The 22,429-nt window shown below is 62.0% G+C and overlaps 1 protein-coding gene across 3 annotated transcripts; it reads right to left on the reverse strand.

Moving 5' to 3' along the window:
* Nucleotides 1-390: 390 nt before the first annotated feature.
* Nucleotides 391-15,155, reverse strand: DUSP8 (dual specificity phosphatase 8). 3 transcript variants are annotated; one of them, XM_082627189.1, is made up of 7 exons: nt 15,036-15,155; nt 8,748-9,086; nt 7,167-7,305; nt 2,819-2,985; nt 2,103-2,262; nt 1,828-1,951; nt 391-1,599 (listed from the first exon to the last, which is right to left on the reverse strand). In XM_082627189.1, exons 2-7 carry the CDS (start codon nt 8,976-8,978, stop codon nt 555-557), a joined length of 1,866 nt encoding a protein of 621 aa, XP_082483315.1. In that variant the 5' UTR covers nt 8,979-9,086; nt 15,036-15,155; the 3' UTR covers nt 391-554. The 3 variants fall into 3 exon arrangements, with proteins under 3 accessions (XP_082483315.1, XP_082483317.1, XP_082483316.1); XM_082627191.1 differs by lacking the exons at nt 7,167-7,305; nt 8,748-9,086; nt 15,036-15,155 and adding an exon at nt 5,022-5,771; XM_082627190.1 differs by lacking the exons at nt 7,167-7,305; nt 8,748-9,086; nt 15,036-15,155 and adding an exon at nt 4,321-4,689.
* Between the last annotated feature and the right edge of the window lie 7,274 nt (nt 15,156-22,429).

Genomic DNA, 22,429 nt, shown 5'->3' on the forward strand with positions numbered 1-22,429 from the left:
CACCTCCTCCCACCTATGGCTTTGGCGAAGCGCCCAGAAAGGAGCAGAGAAGGAAGAGGGAGGAGAGGAGGTCGTGGGGGGGGGGCGGGGAGGGGCAGGGAGGTTCTGCGGCTCAGTTTGTGGCAAAGGTTTTTTTATCTTTTTTTCCCCTTATGTAAAAAGTGCACGAAAGCTCAGCAGCCTCTTTGCAACGGTCAGCAGTGTTTCCTGGGGCAGGGGGGAGGGGGGAGGGGGGGGGAACCCCAGGCCTGGCACCCCAGCTTTTGCAACTGAAGGTGGCCTCATATTGCTTCGAAACGTGGGTTTCAGTTTAAATACCAGACAGTAAAAATAGAGCTCCGAGGACCGCCCGCACTGTTGCCAAATCATTGCCAGAATGAACAGCTTAAATAAATAAAAAATTGAAATATTTACTTCTCGATAAAAATCGCAGTAAAACCATTTACCTTTCATTGCATTATATATAATATGTATTTATAGCGGGCCCAGCCGAGGGAGGGCAGCGGACGGGCTGGGGCGCCGGGTCCCCGCGGAGGGGCCGCTCCCGGCCGCGGTCAGGACACCTCGATGACCTCCGCACTGCCCGAGAAGCTGGCCTGCTTGCCCAGGGCGGCCCGTTCCTCGCCGCGCGCGCGCCCCTCCACCATGCCCTCCTCAAACTCCATCTGGCAGCTGCGGCGCTTGAACTGCGTCTCCGGGGCCGGCTCGTCGGGCCAGCCGGTCCTCGCGTCCCGGGCCTCGGGCCTCGCCGTCTCCCGCCGCCGCAGGTCGCCGCCTCCCGCGCCCGGCCCGCTGGCCCGGCCGAAGGGTGCGAACCGCGCGCCGCCCGCGCCCTGCGCGCCCTCGGGGCTGCAGCACCAAGGCCCGTCGGGGGACGGCGTGCCCGGGGAGTCGAGCGGCGGCGCCCAGCCGCCAGGGCCGGCCGGCTGGCTTGGGCCGGGCAGCCCGGGTGCCGACAGGGCCGAGAGGCCGAGCCGCGGAGTCTGCCGGGTGGCGTCACCGAAGTTCAGGCCGAGGCCGGGCGCCGGGGAGCCGGCTAGGGGCCGGGGCCGCCGGCGGAGCCTGGGGCGCGGCTCGGGTGGCGCGTCCGGGCTGTCGGGGCTGGGGGAGGGCAGGCTCAGCACGCCCCCCGATGGGCTGTCCAGTTTGCAGAGTTTGGAGGCCTCCCCGGGGTCTGGGGGCCCGGGGTCTTCAGGCTGCCGGCTCGGCGCGTAGGCCGACTTGATGTCCAGCGAGAAGGAGCGCTTGAGGCGGTTGGTGTCCTGGAGGCGGTCAGAGGAGAGGTGCAGGCCACGCAGGCCCTGCTGCAGCGCGCTGGTGGCTGGGGCGGGGGCGGGGGTGGGGGTCTCCCCACCCCCCATCTGTGCGCCCTCCTTGGTGGTGGTGGCCGCTGCGCTCCCGGTGGCAGCGCTCTCTGAGGTAGGTGGTGGCAGCGGCGGCAGTGGGGCGGCAGGGCCCGGGAGGGGCTCTGGGGTCCCAGGGTGGGACGCCCCGTCGCCCTGCAGGGCGGCCAGCAGCTTCAGGCTGCGTTCGTACTCCAGCAGCTGGCCCAGGAAATTGAAGTTGGGCGAAATGGACGGGCGACGGTCCTTCACGAACCTGGGGTGAGAGCCGCTAAGTGGGGGCGGGGCTCCTGACTCTCCCCTGCCCCCACTGCCCACTCTGGGGCCCAGAGCTGATGTGCAGACCCAAGTGTGCCAGGGCTAGGCTCAGGCCCCCCTCCGCAGCTGGGGCAGCCAAAGGTGGGTGTCCTTCACTGCTGGGCCCAATCCAGTGGCTGGGGGTAGAGAGGGGAGGGACCAGGCCCAGGAGGGAAGGAGGGGCTACCTGTAGGCGTCATCGGAGGACATGCCCATGGTCTTCATGATGTAAGCGATGGCGATGGTAGCAGAGCGGGAGATGCCGGCCAGACAGTGGACAATGACTTGGCAGCTGGACAGCTTGGCTTTATCTGGGGGCGGGGGGAGCAGGTGAGGGCTGGGGCTGCACAGTCCTTCCCTGACCCCAGGTTCAGGACCCCTGGGACACAGCACTTCTGCCCTCCTGGCCCCCTGCTTCCAGCCCTCCCCCGGGACTGGGCAGGAGGGTGCTGTCCACCTCACCAATGAACTCGATGGACTTGTCCAGCCAGGGCAGCAGCTTTTCACAGTAGTTGTCATTGATGGGAATGCGCAGGAAGCGGCTCTCACAGATGAAGTCAGGCTTGGGGCAGGAGTTGCTGGCGTTGAGGACGTAGCTTATTCCGTTTCGGGTCATCAGGTCCTGGGAGGGCAGGAGAACAGGTTGGAAGGGGGTGCAGCTGGGCAGGAGGCCCGAAAGCTGGGATGCTCTCGCGGTGGGAGCCTGGCTTCTGGAGCCCTGGGCTCAGGAGCCTCCCCTGTTCCCACTGAGGAGCCTGCAGGCCCCATGCGGGGAGGAGGGGAGAGTTGGGAAGCGGGTGGGTGAGGAGGCTGGCAGTCCCTGAGAGCCCCACCTGTGGCCTGGCCTGCCGTAGGCTCCCAGGAATTTTACGGCTGGGCTGCCTGGGCGGTGGCTTTACCCTCTTCCCTCGTCACCATTTTTAAAACACGGGGTTCTTTCAGGGCTGGCCAGGGGCCCAGTGACATCAGCAGTTTGGCATGTGGGCTGCACTGCCAAAGGGGCAGGGAGTTGCCTCTCCACCCAGCCTGGCCAGGCCCTGCCCGAGCCCTGCTCTGGTCCTGCCAGGCCCCCTTGGGTCCTCCCGCGCCCCCAACCCGTGCTTCCCCCACACCTGTGTGCACCCGTCATTCCCCCAGACCAGCCTAGGAGCTGCTTCAGGCTCCGGCGGTGCACGCACCTTGTTCAGGACATCCTTCTGGGAGCCCAGGTAGAGGTGAGGCAGGATGCGGGTCAGGCCCACGCTGGGCACAGGCAGGCAGGGCTGGGAGAGGCTCATGGGCAGCAGGGCAGCAGGCTTGCCCTCACAGAGGCCGGGGAAGCAGGAGGAGAAGGTGGCAAAGCCCCCTGCAGGAGGAGAAGCGGAGACGGGCGTCATGGGGTGGGCTGGCTGGGGCAGGGGAGCCAGGCCACCCACCCACCACCACGGCTCAGCCACACCCACCCGGACGCCCAGCCCGATCTGGTGCTGGCCGGTGAGCCTCTGGCCTGAGCACCTGGTCTCGGTGCTGGTACTGGAAGGCCATTCTCATCACAGCGGGGGTGTGGGCCAGCACATTTACATCACCTGCCCCTGCGCTAATTCCTCCTCACACTAATCAGGGGCTGGCCTCGCTGAGGACGCCGCTGTGATGCCCATAAAAGTCGGGGCCCATAAAAATGACGGGCCCTGCACGCGCAGGGCCCACAGAGGGGTGGGCTCAGAGGCTACGGGGGTCTTCCTGTGGGGGTATCACCAGCCCCTTCACACCGTGGCCTGGGCCAGGCTGGGCCTTCCTGCCTCTCCCCTGGGCTGATGCAATCCCTCCCTGCCTCCAATTGGCCGGGAGCCCCGGGACAGGCTTGGATGCCAGGACCGGGAGGCAAGGGCTTCTGAGGGCCAGCCCACCCCCCCACACTGGGCATGACATCACCCACTGGAGCTGGCACAGCCAGCAGGGGCATTTGTGCTCAGGTTACGGCTCCATTCCACCCAGCAGGGGACTACGGAGGAGCAGAGGCTCGGCTGAGAGCTGGGAACGCTGGGGACCGGGAGCGCGCGCAGGCCACGCGCTATACACGTGGCTGGCATGTGTCCTGCCGCCTTTCCCGCACGTGTGCGCTGGGCCAGATTGGTGGAGGGAGACCCTCCGCTGGCCAGAAAGGGCTGAGGGGGACCCACGGGCACACGTCTGACTCTGCGAGTGATCGCGGGCCTCAGTGTCCTGGTCCTGTGCGCCCCAGGCATTGTTGTGAGGCCCAGGGAAGATGACCAAGAAACCACCAGGCCGAGGCCTCCCCCGTCCCGCAGAGGAGGCAGGGGAGCCAGGCAGGCGCCCTGTGCTCTCCTGCCCGGCCCCACAGACACAGCTGGTGCCAGAGACCTGGCTGATTCCGGAGGACAGAGATGCCTGGTGGCCTCAGCCTTCGCCCCGGTCCAGCTCGGTGCCCAACCAGAGTGCCTGACGTGTGCACTCCCTGTGCCTCCAGCAAAGGCTTGACCTTGGGGGGCCACAGAGGTGGGGGACCTGCAGGCTAGGGGCGTGGAGGTATCAGCCTTGGAGGAAAAGGGGTCCCTTCCTCAGAAACCTGCTGGCTGGACAGGGAGAAGCAGGTGACTGTCCGCGTGGACAATGCCGTGGCTCTCAGGTTCTCAGGAGGGGAGCTGGGCTTAGCTGGGTGCCGGGGTGGGCCCCAACTCACAGTCCAGAGCCAGGGGCCCCTTGGATACTCTTGCTGGAGGACAGCGCCCGCCGGTGACGGGCAGGGTCTGCACCGTCTCTCCGAAGACTCTTCTCTGCGATGGTGCCCCTACTCTCTGCTCTCTCAGCAGCGGAAGACAGACAAGTATGGGGTGGGGGAATTCCATCAGGAACCTCCCACCTAAAGAGAGTCTCAGGGCAGGTGCAAAGACCTGCCAGCCTTTGCTGCAATTTCTGGAACCCCCAGGAACCCCCTCCAGGCAGAGCCAGGCAGCTTCGGGTGCCCCCTACAAACCCCCTATAGACACCAGGTCTGGTAGGGCCTGAGACTCCAGTCCTTCCGCGATTTCAGGGCCACCCATGGGTGACAAGGGAGGGTGCCAGCAGCCCTGGACCCTCTGCAGGTCCCCCACCCCCACCCCAGCCCGCACTCTCAGGGCCTCGCCGAGGGCCCTCCAGGGCACCTTCCTTCCGGAGGGACCCCCCCCCCAACCCCCTGCTCTCTCTGCCTTGCAGGTCAGGGGAAGCCACACGCAGCTCCCAGGCTTCACAATGAAACCCCGAACCCGCACAAAAGCGCACGTCCTGGGAGGACTCCCGGCCCCACCCGCCTCTCCCACCACGCGCTCCTGCTCGGACCGGGGCGGCGCGCCCGGGAGCCCCCACCGCCCCTCCGCGGTCCCGGGCTGGGGCCGCACCCACCCTCCGCGCAGGGGCCGCTCCCTCCGCCGTCTCCGACCAGGGTCCGAGGGCGGCGCGCGCGGGCTGAGCTGCCTGCGGCGACATCACCAGCCCGCATTCCGCAGGGACGCGCACCGGGGCGCAGCCGGCTTGGGCAGGACCGCCCGCCGCTTAAAGGGCTAGGCTCCCTTTCCCATGCCCGCCCCCACCGGACGTCACCAGCGGAGCAGCTGTGGGGGGAGGGGCGCGGCAGCGGTCACGGCAGCCGGTTCTGGACCCCGGCACGGCCCGCCCCACCGCCCTCTCCAGCAAACCTCCATGTCCTGGAGCTGCCTTCTTTCTGGCTGTGCCCCACCCAGGGAGGGGGCCTGGTCCTCCCTTCTGGCTTCTGCGGAGCCCCACAGCCTGTGCTGGTGATCCCCGAGAAGAGACTCACTTCCCCTTTGTGGGCGGGTAGCATCCCTCTAACCCCCTCAGCCTTGCCCTGCCGTTCTCACTGGTTCAGGTGGGCACCGTGGGCTAGGCCAGGAGGCTGTCCCCAAGTCTGGGTCCTGATTTGGTGTCACTATGAGCCTTCCTCATGTGGTGGGGGGTCATGGCTTCTCCCTGGCTTGGCCCTCAGAAATGGGAGCGAATACTCTAACCCTGCAGGGTGAGGCAGTGCTTGCTGAGGCTGAGTGAGCCAGGTGGGGCACAGCCGGGTCCCAGGTGACCCCACCCCCAGTCCCCCAGGGAGACAGACCATGAGAGGCTCTGGGCTTTCCCTGGACAGCCCAGGGGTAAGGGAGGGCACTGCTCCAGTACCCTCTTCTCAGACTCCCAGAAGGGCCTCTGGTTGTCACTTCTGGCTAGGGCACACGTGCGTCCACACACATACACATACCTACACAGGGGCTCCCATATGGGACCTGGGAGGGTTCCTGTTCTGCCCAGGACCCCTGTAAAACTCCCCCCCTGCCTGGTCCCCAAACTGAGCCCAGCGGCAGTGGCTAAATAAGAGGGTCTGCATTTCTGTGGCTTCTGGTTCCCGGAGTTCACACACACACACACACACACACACAGCCAGATGCAGACACCCTCTGACCTCGCAGAGCCGGGCACGCAGAGCCCTCCGTCCCGGACACGACGCACGTGCAGAGGGCAGCACGCGCTCGTGCAGCCCCTCCTCTGAGAGGTCTGCCCAGAGCTGCCTGGCTCCTGCAGCTGATGGAGCCCGCCTGCAGCCGCCCCTCTCCCCGCACATGAAGGCCAGCCTGGTGCCCACCGACCACCACCCCCGTCTGTGCTCAGTAGATGCTCAGGGCAGGCGTGCCGAATGAACAGAAGCATCCCACCAGTTGTGTGGTGGTGGGGGTGATGCCCGCGTGGGCCCCCCCCCCGCTATGGCTCTGGGCAACCAGAGGCCAGGGGCACCCAGGCAGGGAGGCCACATGCCCCTGGGACAGGCCCTGGGCCCCCTGGGCAGGGGGTGGATTCTGCAGAAGTATGTTAGCCACTGCCTACAGGAGGAAGGAGTGGCTAAGAACCACAGTGCAGCCTGCGTGCGTGCATGCGTGTGTGTACGGGGGGCTGGCCAGGCTGCTTCTGGGGAATGGGAAGCCCTGTGGGGACTTCCACTCGCCCACCAGACAGCAGTTATGATCAAGCAGGCTGTTGCGAGGCTACCTGTGCCAGCTGGAGTGTTCAGGGGACCCCCCCTGTGTGGGACAAGTTCTGGCTCAGTGGGGGTGGGTGGGGGTGTGTGTATATATGTGTGTGTGTGTGTGTGTGTGTGTGTGTGTGTGTGTGTGTGTGTGTGTGGCGGGGTGGGGGTGGTTTCCAAGGCAGACCAGGTCTTGGCCTAGATTCCTCCCCCATCTCCCCTGCCCCAGGCCTCTGTCGGGGGTTCCCTCCTGTCCATCTCTTCACCTGCTGGTGGTGGGGATGGGCCTGTGCTGGAGGGGGCTCTGAAGTGTGGCGGCCCAGAGGAGGGGTCCCTGGAGCCCCTGAGAACTCCAGAGCTATGGAGGTTCATCCCCACTGGGCCCCCACTGCCCCAGCACATGCTGGTCTCCGGGCTTAGAGAGGAGAGCAGAGGCAGACCCAAAACATGACTCCTGAGACAGACACCCCCCCTCCCCGGCCCTGTCAGGCTGCCAGCGGGGGGAGAGAGTCCTCCAGACGCACCTGTGAGGATGGCCACGCTGTCGAAGCAGCCGTCCAGCTTGCTGAGCAGGATGGAGAGGAAGCTGTCTGCGGCCAGCACGCTGGCGTCCCTTGTGCTTTGGTCATAGACCACCACGTCCTGCGGCTCCGTGGCCTCCACCTGGGGGCCAAGAGGGCAGAGGTCAGGGTGGCCGGGCACCTGCCAGCTGCCCCATCCCCTGCTGCCACTGCTGCTGCTGGTCAGGCAATAGAAGGGAGGGGCTGCCCCAAGGGGAGTGGGGGCAGGCACCCAGCCACAGTTCACACCTGGACAGGTGTAAATGCCCACAGCCACACGGGCAGACCCTCGGAGCAGGGAGGGCCAGGGGGACACACATCCCCAACGCGGCCGAGCCCGGTGCGCGCACTCACACAAGTGAAGGTAACAGACACTGTGGGCCAGGCCCGTGTGGAGGAGACACGGAGAAGGCAGTGGGGCTCCCGGGAGGTGTACACAGGTGGCCAGATGGCAGGCGCACAGGGAGGCCTGGGTTGCTGGCTCCCAGGGAGGCTGAGGGAAATCAACTCTTCCTCAGGGACCCGAGAGGCACACTTCGGGGGTTCTTAACGGGGGGAGGCTTTTGGGTCTGGGCTCTCCTTCCCTCCCCAGCCAGTGATGGGGAAACTGAGGGCTGCAGCAAGACCCCTTCCCACAATGATCCAGGCAGCAGCAGCAGGAAGCGGGGGTTCCACCTGCCCGCCCCCCTCGGATGCCACCGGGGCCCAGATGTGGAGCAGCTCTTGCTCAGATGGCAGCTGATGCCCCCGCCCCCCAAGCACACTCAGCCCTTAAGCCAGCTGAGCTGCCAACCCTGGGCCAGATGATGTCACCGGCAGCCAATGGGAGAGCGCTCTGGCCGGGAGTCCTTGCTAGGGGTTATTAATCACTGGATTCCCCTCACTGGAGCCACAGGGAGCTGGTTCTGCCCTTGGGGTGGGGGGACTCCCATCTGGGTCCTCTCACATCCCAGCTCCGCACGGGGCAGGGCCTGAGACCAAGACCCCTCCCTCAGGCTCTGGGCCGCCTGGCGGGCCACCCCTCCCCCACTGGATGTGCCACTGCCTTCCCAGGTCATGGCCCAGCAGTCCCAGTCCCTCCCCAGTGCGGACTCAACACTCCTTGGGAATAGAGACAGGATTGTTCTCTGCAGGTGACTTGAGACATTCTTGGGGGCCACAGAGAGAATTCCTGGTCCTCAAGACTCCAGAGGGGAAAGAACGGGGGCTGGGGACATGAGCTGTCTGCCTGAGACCCTCGGCCACCAGTCCCGTCCTCTTCCAAGTCCTCACAGCCATCAGAGTGCGGGCCGAGTGGGGACCCAGCCGGTGTCAGTGGCTCTGGGAGGGAAGGAAGCGGGGACGGGTGTTGAACCTGTCAGCAGAGGGCCTCCCTGGGGGGAGGGGCCTCCTTGTAGCCCTAAGAGGGAGCGGGGAACTGCTCTACAACGGCTCAGATTCCAGCCCTTAGGAGCCCAGTTTAGGTTCGAAGGCAGAGGAAGGGGAGCTGCCCCAGCCCAGGCCCCCGGAGGGCCCTGGAGGGGACGGGTGGGCATGAGGCGGTACCTGGCTGCGTGAGGTGGGCTGGATCAGCTCTGCGATGGTCACCTTGCCCTGCTGCAGTCGCCGCTTCACCAGCTTGGAGCAGCAGATGTTGACAGAGCTGAGCACGTGCCAGCTGTTGTACTCCACGAAGGAGCGGCTGTCGATGACCAGCGGGCCCCCGGGCCCCCCCCGCAGCAGGCTGGCCAGTTTCTTGGCATCCATCACCTTCCGAGGAAGCCGGTCCCCGGCCATGGCGCGGCCGTGGGCAGTGGGGAGGGGGCGAGCCCGGGAGTGAGCAGGGGCTGCTCCCACTGCCCGGGTGTGGCCTAGGGTTCCGAGTGCCCGGGCATGGCGCCAGATCTGCAGGGACAGGCGGACTGTGAGAGGCGCTGCAGGCCCCAGGGGTGGGCATCGGCAGGGCCGGCCTCAGAGGGGCTAGCGGTGGAACTGATCCAAGGGCACCGGAGCGTCTGGGCCTGACGTGTGCCCGTGGGGCCCTCCCTCCCTCTGGCTCCTCTGTGCAGGTTGAGCTCCCTGACCCCTCTGGTCTCGACTTGGGAGTCTGTGACCCATAGAAGGGTGCTTGGGAGTGGCCCATCCAGTGCTGCACCCTCCCGGTCACGGTGCCAGCCTCTTAGCAGGACACGGCAAGGCAAGTGGGGTCTCACAGAGGGAAGGGTCTCGGGGCTCAGGCTGGGCTGGAAAGGCAGGACGAGGCCTGAGGGTCCCTCCCCTGGGCCCTTGGGTCCACAGAATCTCACTCATTCCAGAACACCTCATTCTGCTCCTGCATCTCCTGTCATCCCATCCCTGGGATGCAGACCTCTCCCCAGTCCGGCCTCCACATCTTCCCAATTCCCAGCACCCAGGGCAAAGCAGGGTCCAGAACATGCCCCCACCCTCCCCCACTGCCAAGCCCCCCAACTCCCCGTCCCTGGCACACCCTCTGTCTCCAGCCCCCGCAGCCCAATCGCTGCATAAGCTGATAATCTGGATGGGTGGGTTGGGGAGGGGCTGTCTCCACAAGGTGATGGAGGCAGAGGCCAGGGCGGGGCGCTGGAGGGGGTTCAGGAGTGGAGTTCTGCAGGCCAAGGTTTAGGCATGCCGTGGGCCAGCGTCCTCCTCCTGCAGGGGTGACGGTACAGCGGGACACCCCAGGCATAGCAGTGGCCGGGGGTCTAGGGGCCCCTTTTGGGGACCAGTAGGTCCAAGGATGGGTTGTGGTGGGGGGCACCCGAGGACAAAGGTCAGTGTGGGTGACCCACACGTAGAACCCTCGGCTCAGTGGTGCCCAGAGGGTGCAGGAGGTGGGTGGGCACATGGGGGCTCCAGAGCCTGGGCGGAAGGCCCCTCCCACAATTTGGTGCCAAGCTTCTGCCACCCCCATCCTACCTGCCAGACCCATCTTCCCTGTCACCTGCCAGGACTGGCCCTTCTCTAGGCATCCCCAAGCCTCAGAGCGCCCCCCGGAGGCATGCAGCATCAGGACGATGAGTTTGCTTTAAAACTGCGGGAACTGAGGCTCAGGGAAGGGGTGGGATCAACCCAATTAACGAGACTGGACGGGGCGTCCACGGCTGCCATTCACTCAGGGTCTTCCCTCTGCCACATCCCCAGCCAGCTTGGGGGTGGGGGAGGCCGGGAGACAGATGCTCCCTCCAGGGACCACAGAGAGGGAACCCCCTCGTTAAGCCCCCAGCCTGCAGCTGCAGAGAGCGTTGGGGTGTGGCATCTGAGGACACTCGTCACCTTTCAAACAGCGCTGATGACACTGGGGACAGCTGCCACCATCTCTGGACCACCTCCTCCGAGCTCCCAGGCTGGGGAGGGGGATGCCGGAGGTCACAGAGGTGCAAGGCAGGTGGGGACCAGGCCCGCCTGCTGTGGGCAGCCCCAGGCTGGGCCACCGGAGCTGCTGACAAGGGGGTTGCCAGGATGGCCCTGGACAGTGCTGGGGCCTTGGGGTCCCGTTCACAGACACCCCACTCCTCAGGCGCTCCAGCTCCTCAACTGCGGGGCAAGGCCTGGGGGTGCAGCTGGGGCTGCTGCCCTCCTGAAGGCCACGCCAAGCAAGTTCAACAGCCAAAGGGCCTGCCTATTAAGGGGGTCCCTGCCTGTGTGCCAAGGGGTCCCCAATTCGATTCCTGTCTGAGCTGTTCTGAGACACTTTTCCTGAGTTCTAACCTGAATCTTGTCAAGGCTGTGACAGGCCATGGCCACCAGGTCCCCTTTTACACGCTGCTCCGGCAGGCCTGGGCAGAGCTTCCCACCCTTTGATGTGGGACCAGAGCCCAGTTCAGAGGCCCAGGACCCTGACAGGGATGCAGTGGGCTGGGGACACCGTGGGCCAGAGGGTCCTATCCTCATGGGTTAGGTGGGGGTGGGCTACCTCCCACCGAAAACAACAGAAGCCAAATGGAACTTTAGTGCAGGGACAAGGGAGGGGGAGGGAGGGGGAGAGGCCTTCACTCTCCCCGTGGCCAGCCTGCGCACCTCCCGCCCTCTGGTCCTTAAATGACTGGAGGGACATGGAGAGTTGCCCACTCCACAGATGGGAAAGGAGGCTAGAGGAGGGGCAGGGAGGTGAGGTTGGAGACCCAGGGAGGAGGGTGGGGGCAGGGCTGGAGGGCTGGGCAGCTTGATCCCAGGCCCGGTACCTGGTCCCTGACCCGCCGCCGCCTCCCAAGGAACCCTCCGGCTCGGCCCTATTAACCAGTGTAGTATTGTTATTTGCAGCCGAGGGGGACTCATTAGCAAGTTGGCACCTCCGTCGTCACCATGGCAACAGCAGAGGTGCCAGGCAACCACTGCTCCTGCGGCGGCAGCACCGAGCAGCTCGCTCTGCAGAGCCAGGTCCCCTCCTCAATCGCTGGCTCCCACCCCCGCTCCACCCTGCAGGTGCCCAGTAGCTGGGCCTGGACCACCCCCAGCCAGGACAGCCCCTCTCCATCCTGCTCCACCCGGTCCTAACCTTCCTCACCTTCCAGCAGCCACATGCACAGGCTCACTCCCTCCCACCCCTGGGAGGCCTTCTCTGAAAGACCAAGGTCTGGCCAGATCACCCCTCCTTCGAGAGACCTACACCGAGCTGGCCTCCTGGGTGGGCACCCGCACCCACAGGGCCTCCTTTGGACCTGGAGCTCCTGCGGGGTAGACCCTTCACCTCCCGAGGTTAAACACATGGATGGGGGGCCCGGAGCTGGGCAGCAGGGTGGGAGGGGTGGAGATGCTCAGGGCAGCCTTGAGCAGAGCAGTGGGGCTAGAATAGGCCAGGTGGGCACAGAGGCAACAGACATGGTAGGGGCTTGGGCCTCCCCGCTTTTAAGAACCACCCCAGGCTCAGCCGAGACCCCTTCCCTGGGGGGAGAGTACCCAGAACCTGGGTCAGGTGGGAGGGAGGCACAGCCCCACACACCCCTATCAGAGGGCCCAGGGCCAAGGAAACAGCAGTTCCTAGTCCAACAGCAGAAGGAGGCCCCTCCCCTCCCTGCCCTGGCTGGACATGGCCTAGGAGGCCACAGGCAGTACCCGGGCTCCCCGAGGCCAGGTACACAGACACAGCGCTGCCTGGCCCCTGTACTGCATGTAGGCTGGACATGCCCCTCGGCACACTGGCTGAGCTCAGGGCCTGGTACTTACCCCATTCCCCGAGTCCACCCCAGCTCTGTGTGCAATTACTCACATGACAGTGCGTGTGCACATTCATGTGGTCACTGGACGCGTGCGTCCTCACATTCTGTGTGCTGAATGCCCCAAGATCCCAGGGTGCCCGAACCCCAGGTGCAGCTAGAGCATCTCCTCACACGGGCTCCCACACCCTCCACGCGGCACATCCATGTCCCTGAGCACATGCATGACCAGGAAGCTCCCAATTAAAGGCATCTTCACCAGAGTACTTTGCGCTCAGCGTCTAGGGATCCATGACCCCCAGAGACGGGCGAACAGAGACTGCAGCTCTCACTCACAGTGTATCTCCAGCCCTTGCGGAGCCTGGTCACATAGGCAGGCCTCAGGAAGAGCTGATGGTGGATGGACCCAAGATGCTGGGTGTCTAGCTCACTCTGACCCAGGGGAAGGTTTGGAGGCAGAAACTGCTACACTCAGAAGGCCAGGAGAGAGACTGGTAGGGGGTGACCTCCTGGCAGCAGGGGGCCCACGTGCACAGACCAGGTCAGCTCGCTTGATCCTTTATGTTACCAGATGTTCTCGTCCCTGCTCTCTGCTCCCCCTCAGTTCTCTGGGGTGAGTGGCACAGGAGCCAAGCTGGCCTTCATCTGTCCCGGTTGGGCTTGGCAAGGCCAAGCAGAGCCAGCCTGTCCTGGGGAGGCTATGGACTTGGGAGACAGTGGGGTGGAGGCCCTACCTGCTCAGTTCCCGGGGATCGGGGCTGAACTGGGATAGGAGGGCTTGGCATGGCATGTGGGTCCTTGGAAAGGCAGGCTAGGGACCCTACGAATCTAGGTTTCCTCTGTTCCTGCCTGGCTTGTTTTAGCCCAACTGATCTGCAAAACTTCTGCTGGTCACCATTCCCCCTCATCACACACCCCGCCATGTTAAATACCTGGGCCAGCATCTACCGGTCACTGTCCCGAGGGGTTCAGGCAGAGGCGGCCTCAGCCTATACAGCCCCGATGGTCAGAGTCTGACCCACGTCACTCTTGCTGTGGGTATGGCCCCTTCCTCTCCTTTCCCTATGAGCTGCACATCTAGGAGATGGGAAGACACCCTCTGGCTTCCTCCACCCCCAGCCCATGGTCCCTTCAGCTCTCTGCCTGGTTGAAACTTCTGGGTCCCAAGGTCAGTCTCAGCCTGAGAAGAGAGGTGATGCTGGGAAGGGTCCTGGAGCACAAGGTGACTTTAGGCATCTTTCTGCATCTTTGTGCATGGAAACTGCTCTTCCCAGAGGCAGCCTCTGGGGCCCAGGAGCCTTCCCAAGGGCTGCGGGCAGCAGGGGACGAGAACCTGCCCAGCAACTCTCCTGGGGCCCTAGGCCCTACAGCAGGAGGTGTTCCAGCCAGACTTCAAGATGAACTCCCAGCTCCTGGTCACATGATCTGGCCATCTTTGGCAGGTGCTTATCAACCATCTGAGGAGTGAACACATGGGACATCTGTCCTCCCTGAGCAGGACGGGACGCTGGATGCTACACTCATTCCCGGGGCTGCCCTGGGAGCAAGGTCTCAGGGAGACGATGGGGAGTGCACAGACCCTCAGACCTCCGCAGACCCCCAGGGGCACAGGGGGCACAGGGCAGTAAGAACACCGCTCCCCTGGCCTCCAGCATCCCCCCCCCACCAAGCTGCATAAGAAAACTGCAGACGCCACACTAGATCCTGTCACCTCTCTCCTCCATCCTATGGAACCGCCCCCCCGCCCCCTCATTACTGCGGAGCCCAGGCCCCAGCGCTCCACTTTGCAGAAGCCAGTGCATTTTTACAGCAGGAAATTAGAAGGCAAATTCTCCCAGAAGGGATGACCTGGTGGGGGCTGGGCCCACTGTTGCCCCCTCCCCTCCAGGCCAGACTATTACATATCCCCCACCCCAAGGTGGGCGCATAGGCTGAACGAGAATGGTTGCACTCAGCCTGGCAGTGCCAGCCCCTCCCCCAGCACCCGCCGTGTCTGCAGCAGGCTGGCGGATGGCCTTTATTCCGCAGAGGCCAGCTGAGCACCCCGAGGTGGGGGAGCCCATGGTAGCTTGGCCAGACGGGGGAGATGGATCTTTAGACCTTCCCCGCCGAACGCGGAACGAGCTCTGTCCTGAGGCTCCCACCGGCCAAAGACCCTCCGTTCCTATGGCCCAGGCCTCTGCATCTTCCAGCCCGGCCCGGGAAAGGACGATCTTCTCCAATTCTGGCCCCAGCAGGGGGCCGTCCGGGGGCGTTTGGGGCTTGCGCAGAGGCTCGTACAGATCCACGCTGGATCGCAATGGTCCTCCTCGTCCTTAATTCATGCCCCTCCCCCACCAAAAAAAGAAGGAATTGCGCGGAGAAAGGTGGCTAAGCGGTGGCCGGGTGTGGGCCGGGCCGGGCCGGGGTCCGCTGGGCGCCGCGGTAGGCGGGGGAAGGACTTATCGGCCCGGTCAGCGGTGTCCCCGCAAGCCGGGTTGGGGGCCAGCGCCCCGCGGGCCGGCGCCGCTCACCTCCAGGCGGTCTCCTCCACCCGGGTGCCCGCCCGGCGCGGCCCCCCGAGCGCTCCCTACGCGGCGCCCATCCGGCCGGGCCGGGCGCTCCGGCCGCGCGCCGGTTAACCCCCACCCCGCCGGCGCCCCGTGCGTCCCCGCGCCCCCCGCCCGGCGCCCCCGCTCACCTCGTTCACGCTCGCCGCCGGGCCGGCCCGGGGACCCGCGCCGCGCTCAGAGCGCCAGCTCGGCTGCGCAGCCCATGGGCCCGGCGGGGGCCCGCGCAGCCGGGGCAGGGGCCGGGGGAGCGCGCGGGCCGCGTCGCCGCCGCCGCCGTCGCCGCCGCCGCCGCGGGGAGCGCTCGCACGGGCCCGGGCGCGCGCACTGCGGGCGGGCACGCGCGCTCGCGGCGCGCATCCCACCCCGCGGCTCGGCGGGCGCGGCCGGTGCGGCTCCGGCTCGGGCTCGGGCTCCGGCGTCCGGCGGGGGGGGCCGCGGAGCCGGCTCGGCCGCTGCGCTCAGATGCGAGTGACAGGCCCGGGGCGGAGGGCGGGGCCGCCGGCGGGGATGAGGTCATGCCGAGCGAAAAAAGGCCCTGACGTCACCTGCAGCCAATCAGCGTGCACGGCTCGGGGGCAGGTGACGTCAGCCGGAGCCCGGGCTTCGGGTGCAGATTAAAGGCGGCGGCGGCAGGGGGCGGGGGGCCAGGCTCACCGCCGCCGCCCGGCGCCCTCTGCCCTCACCCCTCACCTCTTAAAGGGGCCGCGCGGTGTCCGATCCCGCGCCGGGACCCCACCTCCAGGAAGACCTCTCATTCCCGCCCTCGGCCCCACCCGGAGACCCTCAGACTCGTCGCACACACACCCGCGGAGGGTCCAGTTGTCCAGGTTCCGAGCACGAGGGTCCTCTCCCCGCCGGCCTGGCCGGAGCTGGCGCCCCCTCCTCTCCCCGCAGCCTTTGTTTGTGCGGGGCCTGCCGCGGGGAGAGCCTTCGCTAGCCCGGGGCCGGGCACGAGCGCGCACTGCGAGCCCGGCCCTGCGCGGCGCTTTACCTGCGGCATCCGCGCTTCCCCTCTCCACGACCCCTGGAGGTGGGAACCTGGGTCTGCATTTTACTTGGGAGGAAATGAGAAGCTCAGAGGCGAGAAGGTTTGCCTCAGGTCACACGTCTCATGAACTGTGGTGTGCGTGGGGGGCGGTCCCCAGTGCAGCGCTGTTCCCCCAGCCCCACCGATGACCTCCAGACTTTGTCGCTTCCAGTGAAAAGTGGCCCCTAAGCAGCGCTCTAGGGGACCCGCCCTGACAGTGTGCCCCCCACCGCTCCGTAAAGGCAGTTGAGGGTCCGCCCCTAGCCGACCGCGGTTGGAACACAACCACTGGGCGCTTGGATGCTGGTTGTCCAGAGCGGGAACAAACATAGGTAATTACAACTTGGGCAAGTGTCGAGCGGAAACACCCTGGAGCCGGTGGGCGTCTGGGAGGTCACCCCAAGATGGGACATGCAAGCAGTGACTGGAGGCCAAGTACGCGCCCTGGTGCAGCAGGGACCACCCCAGGCTGGAAAGGCCTTTTCTCTCCGCCGGGTGCCAGAGCAGCTGAGGGGGAGGGGGTGAGGCGGAAGGGGACATGCTGTCATGCATCTACGATGGGCCAAATGTGTACTGAGCTCCTGTGTCGGATACTGGGGGCTTAGCTCTGGGAAAGGGGAAAAGACCCCTGCCCAGGGAGCCAAGGAGCCCTGGGAGTCTTTGAAGGTAATTATTTTTGGGGGGAGATGTGACCAGACGGCCTAAGCATTCCTAAAACTCCTCCCTCAGGGCTGCTGGGTGGAGAGTGAGGGCAGTTCCTCCTCCAGTCTGGAACCCCCAGCCATGGCAGGTCCCCGGGGGGCCACCCTAGGGCTCCGAGAGAGGCTTCGGACCCCGGGGAGTGCAGCCCCTTCCCATGGAGGGAGGGATCTAAGAGGCTGTTTGAATGAAGGTTCACAAAAAACATTGCAGGGGACTGCTTCCTGCACCCTCCTGGGACAGGTGGGCACTCAGGACCCCAGTGCTCTGAGTGGGAGTGGGAGAGGGCAGCAGGAGGGGGATGGGTAGGGCTCTGGAGGGCCTCTCAGCTTTCCCATGCTCAGTTCTCCAGATCTCTGGCCTCAGAGCTTTGCACACAGTAGGTGCTTAGTAAGTGCTTGGGGCCCCTCCCTTGCAAGCCTGAGGAGTGCCCAGGTAGCTTTGAGTATACGGGGTGTGTGTGTGTGGGGGGGGAAAGAGTGTGTTCCTGGCTCAGAGCCAGCACGTAGGAATAACAAACATCCGTGGGGGGTGGAGGGCGGGTGGGGCTGTCCCGGAAGGAAGCACTGGTAACTCCGGGGCTCTTTGGGGCTGGGGCTGGGATCAGGTCCTTCCTCTTTCCCTGCCCCAGGTGGGCCCCAAAGGAGGAAGGTCCTGCCTAGGGGAGAAGCCCTGGCTGGAGGTGGAACCTGAGCTCAGGGAGATGCCCAGCCCCCATGCATAGCCAGGTCAGGTCCGCGATGGAGTGTGGGGTGTGGCAGTGGCCTTGCTACCTTTGGGCTCACTCCATGTCTGAAAAGTGGAGGAGGCTGGGTCCTGGGAGGGGGTAGGAGGATTCAGGCTCAGCACCCCAGCTGGCCTGGTGGTCTGAGCCGGTAACTGAGGCCCTTGGGGAAGCATGGACAGACCCCCAAAGGCCCTGGGACCCGCAGGAGTGGGAGGATAGAGGAGCTGTTGCCTGGGGTGGGAGGATGCCCAACTCAGCTTGCTCCCGGGGCCAGGCCCAGGATGAGCACAGTGGAGAGGAGAAAGGAGGGCCATCCAGGTGGGCTGCTCTTCTTCCCGGCCCAGATGTGGTTAGCACCTGCACGTGGCCCCAGGGGCAGCTTCTGGCTCTAGGCCTGAGCAGGCAGCAGTAAACTGAGGGAAGGGGATGGTGTCCTAGTGCCCCTTCTGGGAGGGTGGTGGTGGCCTGCAGCTTCCCCCTCCTGTGCTTGGCCAGGGGAGTGTGTTTGGGCCAGGATTATTTCATTTCATTTCATTTCATTTTTTTGGCTTCACCTCGCGACTTGCGGGATCTTAGTTCCCCCGACCAGGGATTGAACCTGCATCCTCGGCAGTGAAAGCACGGAGTCCTAACCACTGGACCCCCAGGGAATTCCCAGGCCAGGATTATTTTATAATCCTAACGGTCATTTCTCGTGCAAAACGATGGGGCAGTGGTACCCACTCTGGAGAGGACAGTGACTTCCAAGGCCACCAGCTCTGGCCCTGGGTTCTCTGCAGCCCGGGGCTAGACTCTATCCCTTCCCCCTTCGCCACCCCCACCCCCCAACTCCGCCCAGGCGGAGGGCCAGCGGTCTAGGCGCCTTGCCTGGGCGGTGGTCCCTGCCGCTCACGCCCCCAGACCCGCCCAGGTCAGCGCGGGGAGGCCAGCATCTCCGCGGGGCGCGGCTGTGGAGGGGCAGGAACGCCTCGCGGGGGTTACGTCTCCCCAGCGGGGCCCGGCCTCCGGCTGGGGCCGCCGCGCCAGGCGGGTCAAAGTCCAAGCTGGGCAGGTGATCGCGGCCGCCGCCTCAGGGTCCCCAGGGTGGAGCAGGGCCCTGCACGGGGCCGGGGAGGAGCCGCGGCCGCGAGGGCTCGGGTCCGGCCTGGCCTGCCCTGCGCGCTCGCAGCCCGCAGCCCCGAGGGACCCTCGCCCCTGGCCGGCAGGTGCGAGCGCGGCCGTCCGCGCGGTCCGTGCGCGCCCCCTGCCGGCCGCCTGCGCCCGCCTCGCCGCGGGACCGTGGCCTCCGGGCATTTCTTAAAGTTTCTTCCCGGGCAAAGGAAAAGCGGGGTTCCTTTTTTCCTGCTGACTCCCAACTCAGTGTTTCAACAAATAAGTATACCTGTATCCGTGGCGTAACAAGTCATAGAAAGTTCCCTCTCGACCCGTCCCAACCCGTTCTCCCCTGCCCTCCTGAAGACCCCCATCAGTTAATGCTGCCTGTTCTTGAACTTCATAGACACGGAGACAGGAGGTGTGTATTCTTTTGTGTCTGGCTTTTTTCGCTCAAGGCAATACTTTTGAGGCTCATCCACGTTCCCGTTTCCCACAACCTGATTGTAAATGTCTGTGGTATTGTATTTTGTGGGTGTGCGGTGATACTTGAACCAATTCTCCTTTTTTATGCGTTAGATTCTTTCCATACCTTGGCTATTAAAAGCAGTGCAGTGAAGCAGCATCCTTCTATATGCCTTTTTTTTTTTTTTTTTCCGCCACTCCTCAGGGCCCGCAGGATCTTAGTTCCCTGACCAGGGATCCAACCGGTGACCCTGCAGCGGAAGCGAGGAGTCTTAACCACTGGACCACCGGGGAAGTCCTCCTTCTTATGCTTTTACTAACGCATTTCAGATTATTTTCTTTCCTAGTATCTTATGACATTTTTAGAATGTACAAATAAATACAGAGAATGATATAACAAACACTCAACTCCAAGACCCAAACATGTCAGCATTTTCCCATTTTGCTTCAGATTAGAAAGCAACAGTGCAGACCTCCGCGGGCTCCCTGGACCTCTCCTGCCCCTCTGTCTAGAGACGGCCTCCACTCGTGATGGCAAGTGTCTTCCTGGCTCTGTCTTTATCATTTTGCTGCATGTTTAAGTCCCATGTACACCACATGGTATTATCTTGTACGGTTTAAAATATTTACCTATAAGAATCATAGTAACTGTTCTCTTTCAGTTTGCTTTTTTTCATGTTGTAGTCTGTTCATCTTTGTTGATGCAGATGAGCCTCGTCCATCCATTGTAGCTGTTGTGCAAGTTTCCGTTGATGAATAGATTTCCTCTGTCGACCTTTGGCTTGTTTTCCTACATGGAGCAGTGCTGCGAGGAACATTCTAGTAGATACCTCCTAGCGCCACCTAACTCGTAACTCATAGTCATCCCGGACCAGCTGTGTCAGCATCACCTGTGAGCCTGTTGAAACGCAGACTCTCAGTGCCCACCCCAAGCCTGCTGAGCCAGAATCTGTGTTTTAACAACTCTGGGAGATTCATAGGCACATTTGATTTTTTAAAAAAATTTATTTATTTATTTTTGGCTGCGTTAAGTCTTCGTTGCTGCGCGCAGGCTTGCTCTAGTTGTGGCAAGCAGGGGCTGCTCTTCGTTGCGGTGCACGGGCTCCTCATTGCGGTGGCTTCTCTTGTTGCGGAGCACAGGCTATAGGTGCGCAGCCTCAGTAGTTGTGGCAGGCGGGATCAGTAGTTGTGGCTCATGGGCTCTAGAGCGCAGGCTCAGTAGTTGTGGCACAGGGGCTTAGTTGCTCCACAGCATGTGGGATCTTCCAGGACCAGGGCTTGAACCTGTGCCCCCTGCATTGGCAGGTGGATTCTTAACCACTGCGCCACCAGGGAAGCCCCCACATTTGATTTTTTGCTTTTCTTTTTTGCACCATTTTAGTTAATGGTTACAATCATTGTGCCATAAAATTGACTTTTTTGTTGACTTTTTATTGTGGTAAAATATACGTAACGTAAAACTTACCATCTTGATCATGTCTAAGTGCACAATTTGATGGCATGAAGCACGTTCGCATTGTTGTGCAACCATCAACACCATCATCCCCGGAACTTGCTCACCCTCCCAAACGGACACTCTGTCCCCATGAAACACTCACTCCCCTGCCCTTCCCCAGTCCCTGGCCCCCCCGTCCTACTTTCTGTCTCTATGGATTTGACTCCTCTAGGGACCTCATGTAAGTGGGATTATACGGATTTGTCCTTTAAAAAACTATTTATTTTTAAACTATAGTTGATTTACAATATTGTGTTAGTTTCAGGTGTACAGCAAAGTGATTCGGTTATATATATGTGTGTATATATATATTTATATATATATATACATAATTCTTCAGATTATTTTCCATTATAGGTTATTACAAGATATTGAATGTAGTCCCCTGTGCTATAGCACAGATTTGTCCTTTTATGACTGGCTTATTTCCCTTAACATAATGTTTTCCAGATTACCCTGTGGTAACATGTGTCAGAATTTCATTCCTTCTTTTTTAAATTTAATCCAATTAATTAATTAATTAATTTTTATTTTTTGGCTCTGTTGGGTCTTACTTGTGGCTCACAGGATCTTCGTTACAGCACGCGGGATCTTTGTTGCGGTGTGTGGGCTTCTATCTAGTTGTGGCGTGTGGTCTCCAGGGTGCATGGGCTCTGTACTTTGCGGCACGTGGGCTCTCTAGTTGTGGCACATGGGCTTAGTTGTTCTGCAGCATGTGGGATCTTAGTTCCCGGACCAGGGATCGAACCCGAGTCCCCTGCATTGGAAGGCGGATTCTTTACCACTGGACCACCAGGGACGTCCCTCCTTCCTTCTCATGACTGACTAATATTCCATTGTGTGGATGGAGCACATTGTGTATCCATTCATCCGTCGATGGACACTTGGGTTGTTTCTACCTTTTGGCTACTGTGAATAATGCTTCTAACAACATGGGTGTGTACGTATTTATTTGAGATCCTGCTCTGAATTATTTGGGGGATATACCCAGAAGTGGGATTGCTGGATCGTATGACGATTCTGTGTTTAACTTTTGAGGAACCAATAAACTGTTTTTCACAGCAGGTGCACTGTTCTGTTTTACTTACTTATTTATTTATTTAATTTTATTTTTGGCTGCGTTGGGTCTTAGTTGTGGCTTGCGGGATCTTCATTGCAGCATGCAGGATCTTTCATTGTGGCACGTGGGCTTCTCTCTAGTTGTGGCATGCAGGCTCCAGGGTGTGTGGGCTCTATGGTTTGTGGCACGCGGGCTCTCTAGTTGAGGCATGTGGGCTCAGTGTTATGATGCAAGGGCTTAGTTGCCCCGTGGCATGTGGGATCTTAGCTCCCTGGACCAGGGATCGAACCTCCATCCCCCACATTGTAAAGCAGATTCTTTACCACTGGACCACTAGGGAAGGCCCGGTGGACCATTTTATATTCCCAACAGCAGTTCATTTGGGTTCCAATTTCTCAACATCCTCGACAAAATTGATGCGAATTTTAACACATGTGTAGTTCTGTGACTTTTAACACATGTGTAGGTTCATGTACCCTCATCATGGTCAGGATACAGACCAGTTCTCCTAAGACTCTCCCTTGTGCTCACAAGGATCCTGATAACCACAGTGGGCCCACCTTGATAACCCAGGACAATCTTCTCATTTCAAGGTCCTGAACTAAGTCATATCTGCAAAGTTTCTTTTGCCATGTAAGATAATATATTCACTGGCTCTGAGGAGTAGAATGTGAACATCTTTGGGTGTCCATTATTCTGTCTACCACAGTTGGCATGATATCTTCCTTAAGTATCTGGAAGTATTCACTGTTGAAGACGTTGGCCTTCTGCTTCCTTCATGGGAAGATTTTCAGTTACAGATTCATTTTCTTTAACAGATACAGGACTATTCACACTTTCTATTTCTTCTCATGTCAGTTGTGATAAAATTGTATTTTTCAAGGAGTTTGCCTATTTCATCTAAATTTTGAAATTATTCATGTAAATTTGTTCTCATACCTAGTTATTATGTTTTTA

This window comes from Mesoplodon mirus (assembly GCF_964341445.2).
Source record: "Mesoplodon mirus genome assembly, chromosome: 7".
Taxonomy (NCBI): domain Eukaryota; kingdom Metazoa; phylum Chordata; class Mammalia; order Artiodactyla; family Ziphiidae; genus Mesoplodon; species Mesoplodon mirus.